Source organism: Sus scrofa, chromosome 9 (genome assembly GCF_054392235.1).
Source record: "Sus scrofa isolate SSC_HxYL_T2T_F1_AM1 chromosome 9, Sscrofa_HxYL_maternal_Yorkshire_Landrace_v2.0, whole genome shotgun sequence".
In the NCBI taxonomy this organism is placed as follows: domain Eukaryota; kingdom Metazoa; phylum Chordata; class Mammalia; order Artiodactyla; family Suidae; genus Sus; species Sus scrofa.
Genome location: NC_139391.1, coordinates 80,499,046 through 80,518,739, shown reverse-complemented (window position 1 = coordinate 80,518,739; position 19,694 = coordinate 80,499,046). Strand labels below are relative to the sequence as shown.

General features: G+C 40.6%; 1 protein-coding gene across 8 annotated transcripts in view; it reads left to right on the top strand.

Moving 5' to 3' along the window:
* SLC25A13 (solute carrier family 25 member 13) overlaps window positions 1–19,694 on the top strand; it is a 524,650-nt gene that overhangs the window by 465,698 nt on the left and 39,258 nt on the right. For all 8 annotated transcript variants that reach the window (XM_084977077.1, XM_084977075.1, XM_084977076.1 and 5 more), the window contains 2 exons: window positions 862–914; window positions 2,293–2,373. In XM_084977077.1, the coding sequence (XP_084833203.1) occupies window positions 862–914; window positions 2,293–2,373 (134 nt within the window). The remainder of the gene's footprint in view (window positions 1–861; window positions 915–2,292; window positions 2,374–19,694) is intronic.

Here is a 19,694-nt window from a genome sequence, read left to right as displayed (position 1 = left end):
TGCGCTAAAAATTGAGCAATAGCCATCAGACCAGTTTTCTCTCTCACTCACAGTCTCTTCTACACACTCACACACACACACATACACCAATATGCCCTCTTTTCTGCCTAGCAGCCAGAGTGGTCTTCTGAAAATATGAGTTGGCACATCACTGTCCTCCTGATGGAAACCTTTTCACCTAACTTAGAGGGTATCAGGCTCAGGGTCTAGTCCATGGTGTGGCTCAGCGCCCTGAGACTGCTCCTTGAAAGGTGTTGCACCAGTCTTATCCCTCATTTTGAGCACACCAGGCCTGTTCCCACTCTGCACTCTTAGCCCTGTCTGTTCCCCTTCCATGAACAGATGTTTCCCAGTTGTCACTTTTTTGGGAAGGCCTTTCCCTCCTTCCATCTAAAATTGGTCAAAGCAGGAACCTTCTTTGTCCTGTGCTTGTTACTGAGTCGTAGTTGCTAAGTATCTGAATGGCTGAACCGTGGGTAGTGGGGGACGGGGTAAGGTAGAGAGATGAGAAAAGGGTTAGCTAAAAGGAATATATTCACTAAAGTTCTCTTTTTTAAAAGGCAGGAGGGAGGGAAAAGAGCAAATGTGTGGAATAATGAGATTTCCTATATCAGTATTACTGTTGATTTACCTGATGTGCAAACGATCCAGAATGTGAGAGGGAATTAACTCAGGCCTGATGTGGCTCTTAGACATTAGTACCTAAACATTCCATTTCGAGTATTCTCATTAAAGGTAAGAGCAGAAAACTGCAACAAAAATCACCCTAGTTTTTACATGGTGATCCCCTTTTTAGAGCTGTTGATATGTGTAGTTAATGCTAATTTATTTAATGTACTTCTACTTTTTGTTGTTTTTTAGGTCTGTTGCCACAGTTATTGGGAGTCGCCCCAGAGAAGGCCATAAAACTTACAGTAAGTCTTTTGATTTGATGTTTCCGATGAAGGGAGTTTGCACATATTCCAGGATCTAGCAGAGATTCTTATGTGAAACAGCAGGTCTGTGTTTCCTCAGAGGCACGAACTAATTTGAACTTGGGTACTCACTGCACACAGCTTTTTATTATTCCCCATTTAACACTGGACATCCGCAAAGGTGATAATATATTTGAATAAGACTCGGCGGTCGCCACTGCTGTCATCATCATCCTCATCACCGCTATAGCAGTGGCCGCAGCAGCAGCTGAAGCTTCAGTACCTACCAGACGGGCGCTTGCCATGTGTTGTCTCTTACTGTCTTAATCTCAAGCCGAATGTGACCCACAGTTTACAGATAAGGAAAATGAGGCCCACAGGGATTAAGTATTTACCTGTGTTGGCATAGTTCGTGAGTGGGAAAGCTGGAGTTCAAACCCAGATTTTTCTAACTCCCAAGCATATCGTCAAAGTACACCTGCTATTTTGGAATTCACGTTTGAGGTATATTCTGTACACTTTTGCCCAAAAAACTCATGTGGAGGGGCCTGAGTTCCAGTTGAAGTTGATCTTCCATCAGATGTCAGATGGGTTCTTCAGTGCCTGACACCTATCCAGCAGACAGTAGGTGTTCAGTGTGTATTTGTGGAATGGATGAATATTGTATTTTCATCGCTCAGGTCAGAAAGTTAAGCTTTACTTTAGGCTTGGGCTGTGTACCATTGGTGCCCAAAATTCTTCTTTTAACATCTTATTATGTGACCTTGGGACAGCTAATCTTCTGATTGATCCTTAAAATTGCTTGTAGTACATACCACTTTGAGACTATTATACTTCATTAATTAATTAATGTTCTCAATGTTCTTTGAGAATCCTTGAGAAATTTTTTTAGATACTGAATTTCTACTAAGCTGAAAGATCTGCTCAGCCAATTTTGTCTCAGTGATGAGCTGTTTTAGATTAATTCTTGTTAGAAGACTTGAAAGTGATTTTTAATCAAACCCTATAAAACAGTTTTTAAGTTTTAAAACATATGTTTTTATTTTGTCTCTATTGTTACTATGTGTCTTTCCATGCTATTGTAATGGCAGGACATTTTGAATCTTGAGCAACCCTGCATGATTTTTTTTCTCCCAGAACATCAGGAATACATCTCTCTATATTTAAAAAAATTTTATTACATATCTATATATTCTACCTTTTGAAAACTACATAGAAGCTATTAAGATCAAACCTTTAGGATCCTTTATTTACTTAATTTATGATTACTCCAGTACACTGACAGAAGAAAAAAATAACACTTATTTACAGTTGTTTATTTATATGTGTTTAATGGCTTTATATTTTTCATCAGCTTGTATAAATATTTTTCTTCAAGGTGAATGATTTTGTGAGGGATAAATTTATGCGCAAAGATGGCTCAGTTCCCCTGGCCGCAGAGATTCTTGCTGGAGGCTGTGTAAGTACCTTTTGTGGATCTCTGTGTTGAAAAGACTTGTTTCATGTACGTGTCAAAACCATGCTAAACAAATGTGGACTAAGGCTTCTGTTTACCGCAGATCCCATACCAAGGCAGTCTCCTAGGGCACCTCGGCTTTTCCTAGACAGGCGAACCATTCCTGAGGTGGAAGGGTAAACGTCTCTGGTCTTACTGCCTGTTAAGTCATGCCTGTAAAAATCGCCATTGCTTGCTCTTGGTTCTGCAGTAGAAGTCACCTGTGGCAGAAGTGTTTGGCCTTTGAACGAATCTTTGCAGCCTCTTGTAGAGTTCATTTTTTGGTACGTTCTTTCCTCATGATACCCTCTGCTGGGTCAGGCACTAAAATCTGTAGTTTGAAGTCGGCAGCCATAGATCTTTGCTTTGCTTTACCTCAGATGCCGGCAACTCTTCAAGTCCCCGGGGGCTTCTGGGAGGAGGATGTGGGGATAACTGGCTGTGAGCGCTCTGCATCATCAAAAATGCTTGGAATGAATGTTTCTTTATATGGATGAACAACCTGCATCTTGTTCTTGAGCTCAGCACGACATCATGTCTTGTTTTATTTCATGTGCAGGTTTGTTCATGTGAATGCAAATACCTTAAGTAAATTAAACTCTCGTACAAAGACTGGTGCTATTTAAAGATAAGGTTGTATAAATAAATGGTCTTTGATCACTAGGGCAATAAGTATTCGTATATTTTCCATCTAAACCTGTGTTTCTTTTCTTACACAAAAGATGAGGGGGTCACTTTTTTTTTTTTTTTTTTTCTATTTCACTCGTTCTGTGCAGGAAATAATGTTCATAAAATTTTTTTGAAAACTCATTGAGTTTGGAAGCTGGGCAAACACCTGAGAATATTAAACTTTTCTATGGAGAGGGCTTGTTATCCTAACATTGAATAGGGATTCCCTGGATGTAGCAGGACTTATGGAGTCCTAGCTCCTGGTAAGAGATGGACGGAATTTGGCCGCGGCCTGACTCCGTTTGATCACTGACCTGTCAGAGACTGCCAGGTAAGATCCCCTTGTCCTGTAACTTTAGGAGCATTCAGGGTGGAAAAGGGAGCCTTTAATGTCCTAAATAAAAAGGACACACAATAATAATCAAAAGGAATATTAGGAGTTGCAAGAAGGGCTCTTGTTGGCAAGTACTCTTCCTTTAAAACAACTACAGTTTCCAGTTGAATAACTCGATGTTGTAATTTTCAGTAGACATAACCATGGGTTTTATCCAATGCATCCTTCAGGCTATTATATGGGGCCAAGAGAGCAGGGAGTTTCAGTAGGTCAGGTGGTGGTTTTTGGTTTTTTGTTGTTTTTTTTTTTTTTAAGTCAGGTTTTAAACTTGCTGAAAAGACATGATTATGTATCTCTGGAAGAATTTAAAATGGAAAATTAACTATGTGATACTCCTCAAGGTTTTGGCAATAATCTTGAGGTTTATTTTCTTTTTAATCAAAGCATTTTGCCCACACTCGGGCTTGGGTGCCAAGGAGATTGGTTGTGGCACGCCTCGTCTGCCGTAGGTGGTCTTGTTTTCTCATACGTGGTCGCCCATTTCAAACACAAAGCACCAGTTGGCATCAGACGTGGTGCCTAGTTATCATGAAGTGGTGCAGTCCTCTTTCAAACCTGATCCAAACACAGGCTTAAAATTGGAGCCACTGGGGCTTTACAGACACTTAAAATATCTATGAAAATGAGGTTTGCCATCCTTCATCTCAAAGGTGGTGAGACAGTGGTCCTCAGTGTTTCAAGCCTCCTGTTTTGCCTCCCCACCCCCATTGCTTTAAGAAGTAAAAGTTTATTTCTCATGTAAGCAGTCCTTTACATGGCCAACAATCTAGGCCCATTAGGTCTCTGATAGTGGGGTGGCTGGTTCCATTTCAGTGTGTGTTCTGAAAGCAGTAGCAGCATTTTTCTTTTCAGGCTGTGGTGGAATTGTCCCCATAGGCAGAGCCCTTCATACACCTTAGAAAGTCCCTTGAGAGTGCCTCTGCCTTGCTGAGCAGTTGGGACTACAGAGGCTTTTGCAAGGTGGTGTCGCATGGGCCTTCTTAGTTCACCCAAGCATTGCCAGGCATTGCCTTTTAAGTCCTTGAGAAGCTCATCTGGCTTTATTATTACTGAAAATTAGTACACATGGCTGGCTTTCATATTTACAACCAAAACTGTTCATTTCTTTGAAGATGATTTTTTTTATTTGTTTTATAATCTGTTTTCTTCAAAAACAGGGAAGAGATGCAAGGAGGTCTTTGTCTCCTAACCTTCATAGTACTTAGCTAAACTAAGTGCTGGTTTTGGTTTTGTTTTTGGGGGTGTTTTTTTGTTTGGTTTTTTTTGCTTTTTAGGGCCGCATTCACAGCAGATGGAGGTTCCCAGGCTAGGGGTCTAATTGGAGCTACAGCTGCCGGCCTACGCCAGAGCCACAGCAACGCCAGATCTGAGCCGAGTCTGCAACCTATACCACAGCTCATGGCAACGCCAGATCCTTAACCCACTGAGCAAGGCCAGGGATCAAACTCGCAACCTCATGGTTCCCAGTCGGATTCATTTTTCCCCTGCGCCACAACGGGAACTCCTTTTTTTTTTTTTTTTTTTTTTTTTTGAGAACAACAAAAATGATCTTTTGAAGGAAAATGTTGGAGAAAAAAGAATTAATCTCACCCATCAATTTTTAATGTAACAAAACCTGTAACTAAAGAGATTTAAAAAATCCTCTTCTGTTCCATTAATGTATATAAGAGGATGAATCTAACTTCAGCCTCACTGTTTGCACAAGTTTAGGACACTGTTAAAAATTTGACTTCGGGAGTTCCCTGGTGCCTCAGCACGTTAAGGACCTGGCGTGGTCACTCTATGGCCCAAGTTTGATCCTTGGCCTGGGAACTTCCACATGCCGTCAGTGTGGCCAAAAAAAATTGACCTCAGTTTCCTGAGGATTTTTGTAGGTTTACACCTGACAGTAGTGATATATTCTGCACAATTTACAGCTAAACTGAATCCTGACTGGGGTTTATAAACTCTGTGTCTAGAAGGTTCCTTATGGTTTGTGTTTCCTGCATAAGTTGGTTTTCTACTTTCTCAGTTAGACTGGAAGTTGTAGGAGTTTTGACAGAGACCTGGAGCCTCAGGCATCCCTGCACAAGATATATATACCAGCTGTTTTTCTGCTTTTCCATCCTTCCTTTCCCTTCTCTGGTCAGGAGTTCAGCCCTGGAGGGAGACGTGACTCGGGGGCGGTCACTGTCAGTGCTGGTGGAGACTCTCAGTAAATGGGGCAGAGGAGAGTGGCCTTGTCACCACTACCCATTTCCAGCTAAGTTCCCAGTGACTTGAAAAACTGTATATTCTCTCTGAGTACGTCGTTGTTATTGCTGAGTTGCTACATCTTAAGGAAAAATGACATAGGTAAATGCCATGTGGTCTGTAGTTTGTAGTCCTTAATTCAACAAAGTCTTCTACGCATCTAGTGGAAAAGAGGGTTGAAATCCCAAGGGGACCAAGATCTTTAGTTTTTCATCCTTTGATCTTAAAGTCGTCGGATAAGGAAATAGAAATGGTGCTTTGAGTGGTTTCAAGGAAGATATAAATATGATGATTAATTTGGTATGAAAATCTACATTGAAATGAGACAAACTGAAATAATATTCGCTGGAAAACATGGGAAAAATGTCTAAACCACAAATGATATACCTGCACTGACACAGTAGTCACTCAGTCCATAGTTCACCCTAGGGTGTATACATGGTGTCATAGGGTCTGTGGATTTGGATAGATGTATAGTGACTCATATCCATCATTATAATATTATGCAGAGTATTTTCCTTACCCTAAAAATGCTCTTTGCTCTGCATCTTCATCTCTCCCTCCCTGTCCCACCCCTAGCAACCACTCATCTTTTTAGTCTGAATAGTTTTGCTTTTTGCAGAAGGTCTTAGATTGGAACTATACAGTATTATAGTCTTTCCAGATTGACTCCTTTGTCTTAGTAATACACATTCAAGGCTCCTCTGTGTCTTTTCATGGCTTGATAGCTCACTTCTTTTTAGCACTCAAAAATACTCCTTTGTCTGAGCGTACCACAGTTTATCTCTTCACCTACTGAAGTTCATCTTGCTTTCTTCCAAGTGGTAAATAAAACTGCTATAAACATACCTGCACAGGTTTTTGCTGAAAACAGCTCCTTTGGATAAATACCAAGGAGTGCAATTATTGGATTTTGCTGTGAGAGTATATGTAGTACTGAAGAAACCTCCAAACTGTCTTCCAAAGTGACTGTACCCTTTTGCATTCCCACCAGCAATAAATGAGAGTGAGTTCCTGTTGCTCCACCAACAAGTATTTGGTGTTGTCAGTGTTCTGTGCATCTTTTTACTTTGCTGATCCATTTCTTCTTTGCCATGGTGTTGACTTCCTCGGGAATACCCTTCATGTTTTTGTCTGGCCTCTCACCCTACAGAATTACCTTCAGCTTCTTTTCATCCTCAGCCCTAGCTAATTGCTCAATGTTGTTTTGTTTTCCATTTAATTTTTGAGAGAGGAAATTTGATTGGCAAGCCTCATCTTTGTGTGCCCAGCCATAGAGCAGCAGTCATGACCCACCCAGACATCAATAACTTTGCTAAACAAATCCATTTGTTTCAACCATCATTTGTTCAGACTCTTCTTGTACCATTTTGTTTTACCTTGAATATTTTAAGTAGCCCATGAATAGTAGTGTATGTGCTTTTGTCATAAAGTATACAGAAAGCCATATCTTGCTTGATATTTCAAACCTAGTCATATCAAAATAGGGATAAAATTTCCTCAAGTAATGAGCATATGTGCTCTGGCAATCAGAGGTGGTGAGTCAGGCTACCTGTGTGGGTTTAAATTACACTTTGGTGATCTTTTTCTTCACAAGGTTTTCTGTGGAGATATGGTCTCAGTGTAGTTTTCTTAAGGCAGGATTATAATTTCTCTGTGCAAGTAACTATGCACATAGCCTGCTTAGAAATGGTAGGAGCCTCAGTTATTAAATTGAATTTCTATGAGGTTACTATGTAACCTGTCAAGTAGCCAAGATTTATTATGTGTTATAATGATGCTCTGGAAACAAAGTTATTATATTTTAATACTTACTCATTATAATTCATTTGTAGTTTAATGAAAATCTAATGGTTGTTGCTTTTTTCTTCAAATTTTATTATTATCTGGAGTATCTCTGGGAGATTTTTTTTACACACCCCCAAAATGTAAGACAATATTGTAAATTTTTTTCCCAATAGTAATTTATAGTTTAATAGATGACTTCCAACAAGATTATAGTGAATTAAATTATCCTTGTTTCATAAGCTTTACATTACTTATAGTAGTTTTCATTCATTTCCATATTTTTACAAGCAAAAGTTGTACCAACATACATATTTTAGTCAAGATCATATCATACACATTTTCTGTCTTTTGGTATATGATTTTTAATTTTAGAGAAATAACCATAGTAAAGTTAGAGTAGAAAACAAAGCAAAAGAAACTGCCTGTAATTCTTCAAGTCTCATGTTTTCTCTGTCTGGATAATTACACTTTATCCTTGACCTCCAACTCTGTTGACTCCAAGGCATAGAGACTGTATCGGGTATTACGTATAATCTGTTGCCTTTGTCAGATATGGCCTGGCTTTGCCACTTGAGCTTTTCCCTTATAACTTTGCGCTGACAGCTGATTGTATCCTGGGGACCTTTAGTAAATGAATTAAAACATCTATAAGTTCTCCGGATGGGACTGCTGTCTCACTGTTATGCCACTGTATCTAGCATTGTGTTTGACCTATGGGAGAGGCTTCAAAATATTTATCGAAAAAATAAATGCTTGTGGTGATGAACAAGGAAATGATGAGGAGGGCAGTAAAATAGAGTAGTCATTTGATAACATCGTGTGGCTGTTAACTTAGTTATAGTTGGACAGTGAAGACACAGTAACTCTAGGGATTGGAGCAGGGCAAAGGAACTGATGGACCTTAGGGAATAGCTATAACTTACCTACATATATACATGCCCAGGATGTTTCACGAGTAAGGTTTTCCATGATCACTCCATAAAGAAACCAAGCTTTAAAAAACTCCTATTTATTTGGCTTCGTTTCTAAGGATGGCAAGTAAACTAACCTGCAGATGTATATAGAACAGTAAGAACAGGATGAAGATAAGTAACTTGGGGCACTTGGTATAATTTACTCATTATTGCTTATGTTTGTAGTAGAAAAATTTTTATCCAGTGGTTAATGTGTAATTACCATGTCAGAATCATGAAGGAATCAAATAAAAGCATAGCTTTTTAAAAAAAGACTACCAACAATGAGATGCCACTGCATGCCTATTACAGTGGGTAACATCTGGGACACTGACAGTATTAAAAGGCAGGCGAGGGTGTAGAGGAGCAGGAACTCTCAGTTGTTGCTGGTAGGAATGCAAAATGGTACAGCCATTTCAGAAAGCAGTTTGGAGGTTTCTTATAAAACTAAACATACTCTCACAGTAAAATCCAGTAATTGAACTCCTGTTCAACCAAAACCTGTGCAAGGATGTCTTTAGCAGTTGTGTTTGTAACTGCCAAAACTTGGAAGAAACCAAGATGTCCTTCAGTAAGTGAATGGATAAATAAACTGGTACATCCAGACAAAGAATTATGAATGTGAAAAAGAAGTGAGCTATTCAGCCATGAAAAGAGATGGAGAAACCTTAAATGCATATTCCTAAGTATAAGAATCCAGTCTAGAAAGGCTACATACTATATGGTTCCCACTATAGGACATTCTAGAAAAGGCAAAACTGTGGAAACGCCAGAAGGGTCAGTGGTTGCCCAGAGTTGGGAGGAAGGAATGAATGGGCAGAGCACAGAGGATTTTTACAACCATGAAAACACTCTGTATGATATTGTAAAGGTGGTTATATGTCATTATACCTTTTTCCAAACTCATAGAATGTACAACACGAAGAGTGAGCCATAATTAAAGCAGTGGGTTTCAGATGATTATGAAAATAATTTTGCTCTGTCACAGTTTGCCCAAAAAATCTCTAGGGGATGGGATTAAGGCACTGGGCTGCAATAATTCTGCAGCTCGGCTGCTTCTATGCAAAGCTCTTTCTTCAGACTTTTACTTGACCAAAAATAAAAGATATCTGATGGCAGTAAAGAGTCATAGCAATGGCCTTCCAGGCTAAGGGCTGCCTTTGATGACTCAGAAATGTCATCTTACCAGAAGAAAGTCCATCTCACTAAGCCAGTCAGATGTCTCTTCTGTTTTCCTCCCTTCCCCTTCTTTGGGAAGGTTTCAGAATTGTTTGACTCAACACAGTTCAGATGTTGGACTATCCTTCTGGTTTTCTAAAAAATAGAAGAGGGATTTGTTATGATAGGGAGATATGAAGAAGGATTGGGTCACAGCTTTCATACTGTTCAGATACTTTAGACATTGAATGTCTGTAAATCATTAAACGGTCCTGGTGGTAGTAGTCAAAATAGACATGTATAACAGGCAGAGCCCAAATGTGAACATATTTGACAGGACTGTAACTTAATTACTTTTTAATGTCAGTCATAACTTTGGTTTCTTGGCCACGCTTCTCCAGGTCTGTTAAAACCGTATGAAGTTGAAAATTTGAAACTTTATTTGTAAAAACAGGTAAACAGTGTACCCGTTTTTGCCTTACCCATGTAGGTCAGAAACTAAGAACAGGAAATTTCGATTTGGTATCTGTCGCATACAGAGTGAAGTGCTGAGAATCTATTCTCTTTTAAAAGTTCTTCATAGTCCAGTCACAGATGTTTTACTGAAGAGCTTAATTTACACATCAAATCAAAGGAGAAAATCCTGTATGGCTTTATGTTTGGAGATATGCATTTAGTCAGTTTAACTAGGTATGTTAGTTGGCTGGGGCTGCCATAGCAGATGCCACAGACAACTGCATGACTAAAACAACAGAAATTTACTTTCTCACATTTAGCAAAGCACCATGATCCAAGGGTCTGCAAGTCTTGGGAAGCCTTTCTCCTTTGCTAACAGGTGGCCTGCTTCTCACTGTGTCCTCACGTGGTCACCCCTCAGTCTGCGTTGTCTTTACCCTGATCACTGTTTCTTCTAAGGACTGCAGTCCTACTGAATTAGGGCTCACTCATCTTACCTCACTTACCTCTTGAAAGGCTCTGTCTCCAAATACAGTCCTATTGAAAGCACAGGGACAGGTCTTCAGCATTTGGATTTTTAGAGGGACACGATGCCCAAAAAATGAGGGGTTAAGCTAAAGGGTCTTTTCTCAACTCCAGTAAGGACTCCAGTTCTTGATTGCAGCAGACTGATGACCTCTCGTGGGGGCACCGGCTCCATCACATTCCCTCGGAGCAAGACAGAGTGAGCGGCATCTCGGCCTCCTGCCCTTTCACAGCTGCCAGCTGCTCTGTGAAGCTGCTGAGTGCCTGTCCTCAGTATTTGTGAGCAGCAGCTGAGTGCTCTTGGACACTGTGTTTTAATTTTTTAATCTACCTGCTGCTATTTGCAGAATATCTGTTTTGTACATGTGATCTTTGTATATAACAATAGTATTACCTGCACTATGTAGAAATTATTTTCATGTCTCTGTTTAACACTGAGGTAAAGAGTAGATGGAAACTATGTTGAGGCTTAGATGTCTTAAGAAATCTTTGACAGTTTATTCAAATATCAAATACTATTACCACGTGTGTATTTATTTTGTATGTGGTGTAAATCATTATACATTTACTAGTGTAGACCTTTTTGGTAGCTACCATTTTGTTTGTATCCAGATAATCAAAATACTGTATTTGGGTTTTAGTTTTAAAAAAGTCATATTCCGTAACTTCATATTAATCTATTTTTGACACATGTAAGCACATATTTTAGAATGTCACTGTGCAATTAGATATTCTTAGCACATGTCACTTGTGAAAAGCACTTTAAATCTAAGTACATTCAATTGAGCATAATTAAAATATCAAGATACATATTCTTCATATACATTTTGCCACTTAATTTTTTAAGTAGCTGTAAGTATCTACCATGTGAATTCAAATTAAAGGAAGGTGATTAAATTACAGTTATATTTAATGCTTTTAGTTTAAAATATAGCAGGAATTACACTATGTTTAAAAAAATACACTGCTATGTTTTCTGTGGACAGCAGGTTGATGGCAGAATTGATTTTTTTTTTAACATGCAAAACTGTTAATATTCTCTGCATATTCTCAAGACTGCTGCCTAAGATAGTGGGGGTAAGAGGGGGCATATTAAGAAAGTGTGGGTGTTTTTTTTTTTGTTTTTTGTTTTTGTCTTTTGGGTTCTCTTGAATCAACTACCCATGTCCTGAGAATGAAGATACTATCTAGGTTGTAAAGAAGCATTGGAGAAAGCTTGTTTAGTTCATAACAACTGAGACAAAATGAATTATGGGGAAATGTGAACTGGGGCTCCTAAACTGATTATTTAGATAATTTGTTTAGGCTGTCAGAATTGCTTGTGATTGTAATAGTGAGCAGACAGCCTTGGCAAGTCATTTTTAATTCCCATGTAACTTTACAACCTACTTGTTTACCATTATAGGATGTTTTCATGAAAATCACTATTCTTGGGGTACTTAGAAACTGGATAATACATTAAGGTTCTGGATTATGTTGCCTTTCTAAATATTTGATTTCTTGAAATTCTGTTTTCAAAAAAGTAATATGTATCACCTCCCTCAATAAAGTGAACTAAGCAGAATCAGAAGTATAAACAATGAAGTAAATCATTATATAGCATGGCAAAAGGAATTTGGGTGGCAAAAGTGGGAGAAAGAGAAGAAAGCAAGCTTACAGAGGCATCTGGGCACTGAGCAAAAGCTGTGAAAGAAGCCACCTTTCAGGATCTTTTCAGACTATCTATCTAGCCCATTTCAGAGAGGAGGTATTAGAAGAAAAAACCTGTATTTTACTTTGAGCCATAAGGACCCTATCAGTGAAAAATTAGAGCACTTGGAAAGAGTGATGCTTTGTGTTGATAGAGTGCTGTTCACTTGAGAAGCTTGGGGCTTGGGCTTCATGCTGACATAGTTGTAGCTTCCACATCTCGCTGCCCTTTCTAGTTGCTCTCAGCCCTCCTGGATGCAGAGGTGAATTTATGAAGATCATGGACTTTAGACAGGACTCACACTGCTAAAACTGTCATATGGAGATGGGGACTTTCATTTATATTGGTAGCAAGATGAGGCATCCAGCATCCACTTGGGATAGCTTTAAAAGCCCCCAAACTTAGAAGCTGATCTTGAACATTGAGGGTGATTGTGTTGCCCTTCCCTTCTAGCTGTCATTTTACCTGGTCAGGACATGCTCAGTGTGTAGTTTTCAGCAGTGGGGAACCTCTGTGCTACCCCTTGTCTAGTCTCTCTCCCAGTCCCTTTTATGACCAGTGGTACACATTTCCAAAGTGGTTTGCCAGTGTTGGGGGCACCCTACACCTGAATGGGACAGAGACTAGCCCCTCAAACATAGCGTGGTAAACTATGCTAGTCATCTATCTGGCCTTTGTCATGTCTTTTCTACCAGCTCCTAGAGAAGGACCTTTCAGTAACCATTTCTCAGTAACAAAATTTCAAAATTAAAAATGCCCACAATTCGAAGTTCCCTGGTGGCCTAGTGAGTTAAGGTTTTGGCATTGTCACTGCTGTGACTTGGGTCACTGCTATGGCACAGGTTTGATCCCTGGCTGGGGAGTTTCCGCATGCTGCAGGTGTGGCCCAAAAAACACCCACAATTTATTGAATGTCAGTTTGAATTTAATTAGATAAAATTACATGAATATAAATAAAAATTAGGGGTTCCCATCATGTCTCAGCAGAAACAAATCTGACTAGCATCTGTGAGGATGTGGGTTCGATCCCCGGCCTCACTCAGTGGATTAAGGATCCGCTGTTGCCGTGAGTTGCGGTATAGGTCGAAGATGCGACTCAAATCCTGCATTGCTATGGTTGTGGTGCAGGCCAGCAGCTACAGCTCCAATTCAACCCCTAGCCTGGGAACCTCCGTATGCCGTGGGCGCGGCCCTGAAAGAAAGGGGGAAACAAAAAAAGACAAAATATAAATAAATAAAAATTATATAGTCGTGTTGAGCTCTGCTGTATCACCCATCACCCACTTAGTTGAGTTCTTTTCTTTCTTTCTTCCTTTCTCCCCCACCCCCCACTTTTTACCTGATGTAGCTAATTCCTACTAATCCTAGGTATAACCGTGCTTTCCTCAAAAAGAAAGTTTAATTTGCAGTTTTCTAGAGAAAGAAAAAATTTTGAGAACTCCTTTGTACTGGCTTTGAAGGAATTTGGAAAGCTAAATTCACTTAACAGAGTTTTGTCATATATTTATTCATGGTGATGAGTACCACTGAGCCCTGTGATAAGATGCTAAGGCACTGGGATCGATGCTTTAACACGCTTGTTTTCATTTACTCCTCACATAATTCTATAATGACAACTTGAATACATGGTCCATGAGAGTGGGGATCTTTGTCAATTTTGTTTACTCCTATATACCTGCCATATGGCTGGAACATTGACAGGGAAATATTAAATGTCATTATGCCCATTTTACAGACGAAGTAAATCAAAGTGTGTGGATTAAGAAGTTTGCCACAGCATGGGCTGTCAATCATGGGGCATTACTGACTCCCAGCAGTGCCCCACACACCATTTCTCCACCAGCTGCTCTGTGTCTCACACATTGTTTAGTTCTCACAGTGAGTCTGTGAAATGGTGTCACCTCTGGGGGATAAATAAGAAAACTTATTGGAGTTCCCGTCATGGCTCAGTGGTTAACAAACCTGACTAGGAACCATGAGGTTGCGGGTTCGATCCCTGGCCTCGCTCAGTGGGTTAAGGATCTGGCCTTACCTCGAGCTTGGTGTAGGTCACAGACGCGGCTCAGATCTGGCGTTGCTATGGCTGTGGTGTAAGCTGGCAGCTCCAGCTCTGTTTAAACCCCTATCCTGGGAACCTCCATAAGCCGTGGGTATGGCCCTAGAAAAGACAGAAAGACAAAAAAATTAAAAAAATAAGAAAACTTATTTATCCTGGTAAATCCTACTTAAGTTTGAAGAACTTGTTTGAGGTCACGTGTAAGGAGATGATGAGGCCTGAATTAAAATCCAGCCCTCTCTGACTCAGTTGCTCCTATCCTGAACTTCTGTGCTATATGTAGGTAAAACCCATACTAGCGTAATTTTTTTTGTCTTTTTTTGGTCATACTGGTGGCATGAGGAAGTTTCCGGGGCAGGGATTATATTGTACCTGCACCATAGCAGCCACTGGTGCCACTGCAGTGACAATGCCAAATCCTTAACCTATGGCGCCACAAGAGAACTCCTAGTGTAATTATTTTGTAAGCCCAATTGAATAATATTGAAGGTAAGTCACCAGTTACACATTTCCAAGTCTAAAATATTCCTTAAGGATTCAGATTTGGCTAGATTGGGGGGATTTTACCCCCTGTTTGCCCAGCTTCCTCTTGATTTATTGACTAGTTTTACGGAGACAAATTTGATGCATCTAATGAATATCAACTTTATTTTACCTGGGAGAAATTCCCTCTTCCATATTTCTTGACAGACTTGATCCCCAAAGCATTTCAATATCTATATCTCACTATCTAGTCTTGGTTAAGTTTTTTAACTTACTGACACTAGAAACGTGTATAAATGTGACACAGGATTCTCCATGTGACTTTGTTCTGTTTTGTTTTGTTTTTTAGGGCTGCACCCCCAGCATATGGAGGTTCCCAGGGTAGGGGTTGGAATGGAGCTATAGCTGCCGGCCTACACCACAGCTACAGCAATGCCAGATCCTTAACCCACTGAGTGAGGCCAGGGATCGAACCCGCAACCTCATGGTTCCTAGTCGGATTCGTTTCTGCTTTGCCAGGATGGGAACTCCTCCATGTGCTTTTTTGTTCAGAATATTCCTGCCTTCAAACATCTTAAGGAAACCTGTTTGAGATTTTACGTAGGAAAATTGCTCTGAATTTTAAATTGGTTTATGAAAAAATCGACACCTTGGACTATGATACTCATTTATAGGAAAATGATGTCATACATTTGCACTTAATTTACAGGCGAATTGACACCTTTATAACGTTGTGTCTCTCAGTTTAAGAGCAAAACTTGTTTCTCTAGTATTCAAATCCTTTACGTCCCTTTAAAAAAATCTTTGTCTTCATTTCTGTTCTATGCATTTCATATTAGGTTATTCTTTGTTAATGCCACTTGTTAAAAAAAAAAAAGTTGATGTGTAATTTTTTTTTTTTTGGTGTAGCAGTTTCACATTTCTTCTCTAAGGATATATAAAGTTTTTGAATATCAGGATCCTTTAAAAAAAAAAACTACAAAAATTTTTGCTATACTGCTACTAGTATTCAAAACTAGTATAAGCAGGCAACAAGCTATTCTTGTCCAGGACCTGGTAATAACCTGAGTAAGAGTCCACATAGAGCTGAACTGAATCATTCCTCACCTTCAGTCCTGTGTACATAGTGGCCTTTTAATAGACAACTGCTGTGGAGCTACCTGTGGCTCTGGGTGCCCTGAGGCGGGTGTAGCTAAACAGACCTAATTCCTGTTTAAACAAGGCTGCCTGCTGTGTCTTCTGAGCTGTTTAGTGCTGAAGAATAGAGGGATGAGCAGTTGCACTGGGTGAATCGTCAGCCGTCATTGGCTGCTTCTCTTCTTGTCTCTCTTGCAGATCAGAGCATAATTTTGCTGTTGCTTCCAAGGGCTCTTTTGTTGTTGATTTGGCTACTGCTTCAGAACTTTAGTTGTGGCTCCTTAAGCCAAATTCTGATCCATTTGATTCTATTTTCTTTGAAGCATATAGAGTAAGGACAACTAATATTTGTTATATATTCAGTTTCTGCTCAGGAGCAAAATTATCCTGCAACTCTAGATGTGTCATTAAAGCAAATCTGCAAGCTTTACAAAACTGCCTTGTGTTCCTCCTCATCCTCCACTCAGATCTTGTGCTTCTTTGCTTGAGCATAACATAATTATCCCCCAGTTCTGTTTATCTTTTCACTCTTCCTAGATCTTTTCTCCTTAATTCCCTAAATAAATTTCCATCCTACCTTGCTTGCTTCCATAAATGGGTTTCATTCTCCCTTTTTCCCTTCCCTTGAAAAATGTAGGTGACAAGCACTTGAATTCTCCAGCATCCCACCTCCAGGCACAGGTGGCCCCCATGCTGGACCTCACCTCTCTGTGTCAGCAGCCATGGTTGGCCTTCTCCCCTCAGGAAGCCAGCCCCTTCCTTGACTTCTGTGCCTGGATCACTGTGCACTATGGTGTAGCAGAAACCTCTCATCCCTTCTTAGGTCTCCGTTCTTGGTATTTCGTTGTCTTCTCACCCCAGACGTGAGGTGACGCCCTTATCTGTGTCTCAGCCCTTAATTCCAAACTTGTCCTTCTATTGCCTTCTGGATGTGTCCTCTCTTTAGGTCTCTTTGTTCCCCCCTTTTACATAGATGCAAAAACTTGGATCCTTGCTTTGATGCTACCCACTCCTTTTGCCCCACATTCAGCATCCAAGCCCTGCTGGTCTCTATTACATCCACCCACCCCCTACCTCATCACCAGTGTAATTGTTCTCATCCTGGCCTTTTTTTCCCTCTCACCTGGTCTGTAATTTTTAATCCCTGCCTCAGGGCTCTCCCTCATAACAGAGTCTCCCCACTGCTGCCCAGTCACCTTCTAAGCCATAGATATTGGTCACAGTTTTTCTGGCTCCTAAACATCATTAGCTGGCCCTCCTGCCACCACAGGCGCCCAGGAAGGCACCATCCCCAGCGGCCGTCCCACTCTTGACGGCAGCACGCTGGGCCTTGCGTGATTTGGCCCCACCATCCTCTTTCACACCCCTTCCCGGCCATCTGAAGTGAACTGCCCAGTTGATTTTTCCCTGCTGCCATGATAAGAAGTGGCAGCAAATGCTCAGGCTGTGACCCCCACAGGGCCGGCTTTGAATCCAGGCATCACTTTCCTAGCTACGTGACCACAGGCAAGTTACATAACCTCCTTTCAGCCTGGTTTGCTCACTTATAAAACTGGGATAATATTATTACCTATCTCATGATGTTATAAGGACCGAAGAGAAAATTCTTACAAAGCTCTTAGCACCATGCCTGGTACACAGTAAGCACTCAGCAGATGCTATGGGAAGAAAATGTTGCTCTCATCGTAATTATCATCCTTATTAAAATTTCTTTGGGCAGATGTGATGCTGGATCTGTTTCCCCTCCGAGTGTGGCAAGCTCTTGCCACTGTGACTTTGAGTTATTCTCTGCCTGGGTTGCCAAAATCCTAATTTCACTTCAGTCACCAGTTTATGTGTTATCTTCTGTGCCACCTTCACAGATTAATCAAGCCAGCATAAATCTTTCCCTCCTTTGAATTGCCATGGCAGTGTGTCTGGATCTTAGCTTTTATCACATATTTATCTTTTTTCCTGTGCTATTTTTTGTATGCATAAGGAATATATTTCTTGAACCCAGTAAAAAATCATTTTCTCTGCTTGCTGGTTGTGTAGCCCCTAAGGGTAAGTTGCTGCATTAGTTTGCTAGGGAAAAAAAGTCATAGGGAAATTATTTGTGGCAAAATTGCACACATACAAAAACCACCATCTTCACACAGCCAGAGCCTTCAAGTGATGAGAGATACGGGGACAGTCCGGACACAGTAAGGGTTCCCATCTACTATCTGCGGATTCAGCTCTCTTTGATCTCTGCAGAGAGGGATGTGGCTGAGCTACTCTGAATGGATAATAGACCCAGAGGCACAAGAGCAGCAGTAGTGCGATGCTCAGTGATCAGGTCGTGGTGCTGCCCAAACACCGAGCATCTGATGATAAGCATCTTCTCGTGGTGCCTTGGAGTCTGTGTCACCTTCCAGCTTGACGCCAAAGGACCGATTCATTTCTAGCTCCTCTATAGTGTGCCACTTTGAGTCTGCAGATCTTTCTTTCTAAGCCAACCAAAAGTAACGAGCGTGTCATTATTTTTTCCCAGTATCACTGCACTCTTTCTTGCTACTGCCTCTGTTCCCTGTAGCTCTCTGAAGGGAACTTTTACATCATCTTTAATGGTCAGACTTCACTTTGCTGTGCTGAAAGGATTGGTATCTATCAATTGGCTTGGAGTCAAAGGAGTTGAGTATAATTTCTTACTTCACTGTATATAATATTAATGATTATAGGTATTATTAAAGTGTAAGAAAATGAATAAGAAAACAATTCCTTGCCTAAAAATTATACTCTTTAATAATGTTACTTGTTGAATATGGATAAAGTTTGGTATGAGTTGGGTTGTAAAACATATAAAGAAAGGCTACTCTCTGAAAGAATGTGGAAAACTGGAATTAGAAATTGCAGCTTTAAGCCCTTTAGCAACCTCTTAGAGTTGAGAAGCAGCCTAGAGATGCTATAGTGAAGTAAAATGATTCTCAGCTCTCACCGCATATTTTAATTACATGGAAAGGGGCAAATGCAGAAAATCTAACTTGTTGGAAGTAGGAGCTGGATGTCATTACTTTTTAAAAGCTCTGCAAGCAATTGTAACATGGCACCAGGGAGGAGAGCCATCAGTTTCGAAGCCAGAGGAAAGGAAACCAATGGGTTTGGAGTCACTGCTCCATCTTAAGCCCCGTGCTGGCCATAGTACATTTGCCGTCTCTTTGATCCTCCTAACAAGTGAGATGGCTCAACAGTAATGAGGCTCAGTCTTCATGTGTGCTCAGCAGTACTCAGCTGCTGTGTGGGCAGCAGTTGCTGAGTGTGCATAACATTCCTATTCTTTCCTTCAAGAAGCTCCATGTACCTGTACACTGATGGCACTCCATTCCACCCTTGGTAGACATGGTCTTACCCCCTTGTAAGCCATTAAAGATCAGCCTCAGGCTAATTCCAACACAGCTCATCTTTCTCAACACTTCTGCCCTACCAGTTTTTAAATTTTTCTTTTTTCTTTTTTTTTCTTTTTTTTTCATTTTTGCAACACGAGAGCTCAGGTCCAGAAGCACAAACATAACCCTTCCTGTGCCCTTAGCACTGTTAATAGGCCAGCTCCATTCTCACCACCTCCACCCTTCCACCACTCCTCCGTATTGCTTGGAAAGATGTGTGCGCAGACTCACAGAACACTCAGGGGCGTGGCCAGGCAGGGCTTGGTCTTCCTGCCTGCCTGCAGGTCACAACAGTGTGGGAGCAAAGCATGGCTATTCCCAGCCCTGCAGCAGTGGGAGC